Source organism: Corvus kubaryi, unplaced genomic scaffold, assembly GCF_017639235.1.
Source record: "Corvus kubaryi isolate FWS band 111438036 unplaced genomic scaffold, C.kubaryi_AGA036_p1.0 63116, whole genome shotgun sequence".
Lineage (NCBI taxonomy): Eukaryota > Metazoa > Chordata > Aves > Passeriformes > Corvidae > Corvus > Corvus kubaryi.
Genome location: NW_024581501.1, coordinates 1 through 1,357, shown reverse-complemented (window position 1 = coordinate 1,357; position 1,357 = coordinate 1). Strand labels below are relative to the sequence as shown.

The window sequence follows — 1,357 nt, the reverse complement described above, 5'->3', positions numbered from 1 at the left end:
CATCCATCCATCCATCCATCCATCTCTGCATCCATCTCTGCATCCATCTCTGCATCCATCCATCCATCCATCCATCCATCCGTCCATCTGTCCATCCGTCCGTCCATCCATCCATCCATCCATCCATCCATCCATCCCTCCATCCTTCTATCTCTGTAAAACAGCTGTCCTTCCATCCATCTCTGCATCCATTCATCCATCCATCCATCCATCCATCTCTGCATCCATCTCTGCATCCATCTCTGCATCCATCCATCCATCCATCCATCCATCCATCCATCCCTCCATCTCTGTAAAACAGCTGTCCTTCCACCCAGCTGTCCTTCCATCCATCCATCCATCCCTCCATCCCTCCCCATCCATCCCTCCCGGCCCTTGCCTGCGCCCTGTCCGTGTGGGGCGGGGGGTACGTACCGACCTCGAGGCACCCCCCAACCCCGACGAGCAGCCCAGCCGAGTGGTAGAGCGGCAGCGTCGTGTAGACGACATCGTCGGGCCGCAGGCCACACATCCAGCCCAGGCTGGCCACCATCATCATCTTCAGCTCCGTGATCACCGCGGCCTTGGGCAGCCCTGAGGGGGAGAACGGAGGGTGGGAAACGGTGCTCGGTGGGATGGGGGGTCCTGGGGTGGAGAGTAGGAGGGCAAAGCCACTCCCTGCGGTTGGGGATCTTTGTCCCTTGTTGGGAGGAGCCACGAGGAACCTCGTCCAGGTCGTCATCCAGTGAGTGATGCCCAACCCTCCCATGGACACAGGACACACCTGGCCCAGGTGGACCCACGATGGTCAGGAGCTGGGTCTGGTTTGGGTTGAGGGTTGATGAGGGAGGTCCCACCCCACCCCAACGAGGACAAATCCAGGCACATGGTGAGTGACCCTCCCATGGACACAGGACACACCTGGTCCAGGTGGATCCGCAATGGTCAGGGTTGGAGGAAGACCCCCCAAGACCCCTCCAAGCTGCCCATCCTCACCCACCCATGCAAGCTCCTCCTGGCTCCTGGAGGAGCTCCTGGAGATTCCCCAGCTCACCGGTGGTGCCAGAGGTGTAGATGTACATGGCCTTGGAGTTGGCGGTGACACTGGCGCGGTGCCGGGTGGGCAGGGGCTCGTCGGGGGCCGCCTCGATGGTGGGGAGCAGCGCCTCGACCCCTGGCGTGGGTGACGCCGAGCTCAGGTAGAACACGCGGACGCCGTCACGCTCCAGGTCCGGCAGCACCTCCTCCACGGCCTCCCGGAGCTCTGCGGGGACAGTTGGACATGGGGAAGGTCCCACAGGGATGAGAGTCTGGAGGGGACACAAAGGGTTGGGGGGGCGCCTAAGTGGGCGCTAAATGGGCACCTGGTCAGCTGGGC

The 1,357-nt window shown here is 62.0% G+C and overlaps 1 protein-coding gene across 1 annotated transcript in view; it reads right to left on the bottom strand.

Annotated features, from left to right (window-relative positions):
• Positions 1-1,331, bottom strand: part of LOC121672615 (very long-chain acyl-CoA synthetase-like) — a gene marked incomplete at its 5' end in the record, with an annotated part of 5,051 nt that extends 3,720 nt beyond the window's left edge. The window contains 2 exons of the mRNA XM_042045337.1: positions 415-573; positions 1,034-1,331. Coding sequence (XP_041901271.1) covers positions 415-573; positions 1,034-1,331 — 457 coding nt within the window. The remainder of the gene's footprint in view (positions 1-414; positions 574-1,033) is intronic.
• Positions 1,332-1,357: the final 26 nt, after the last annotated feature.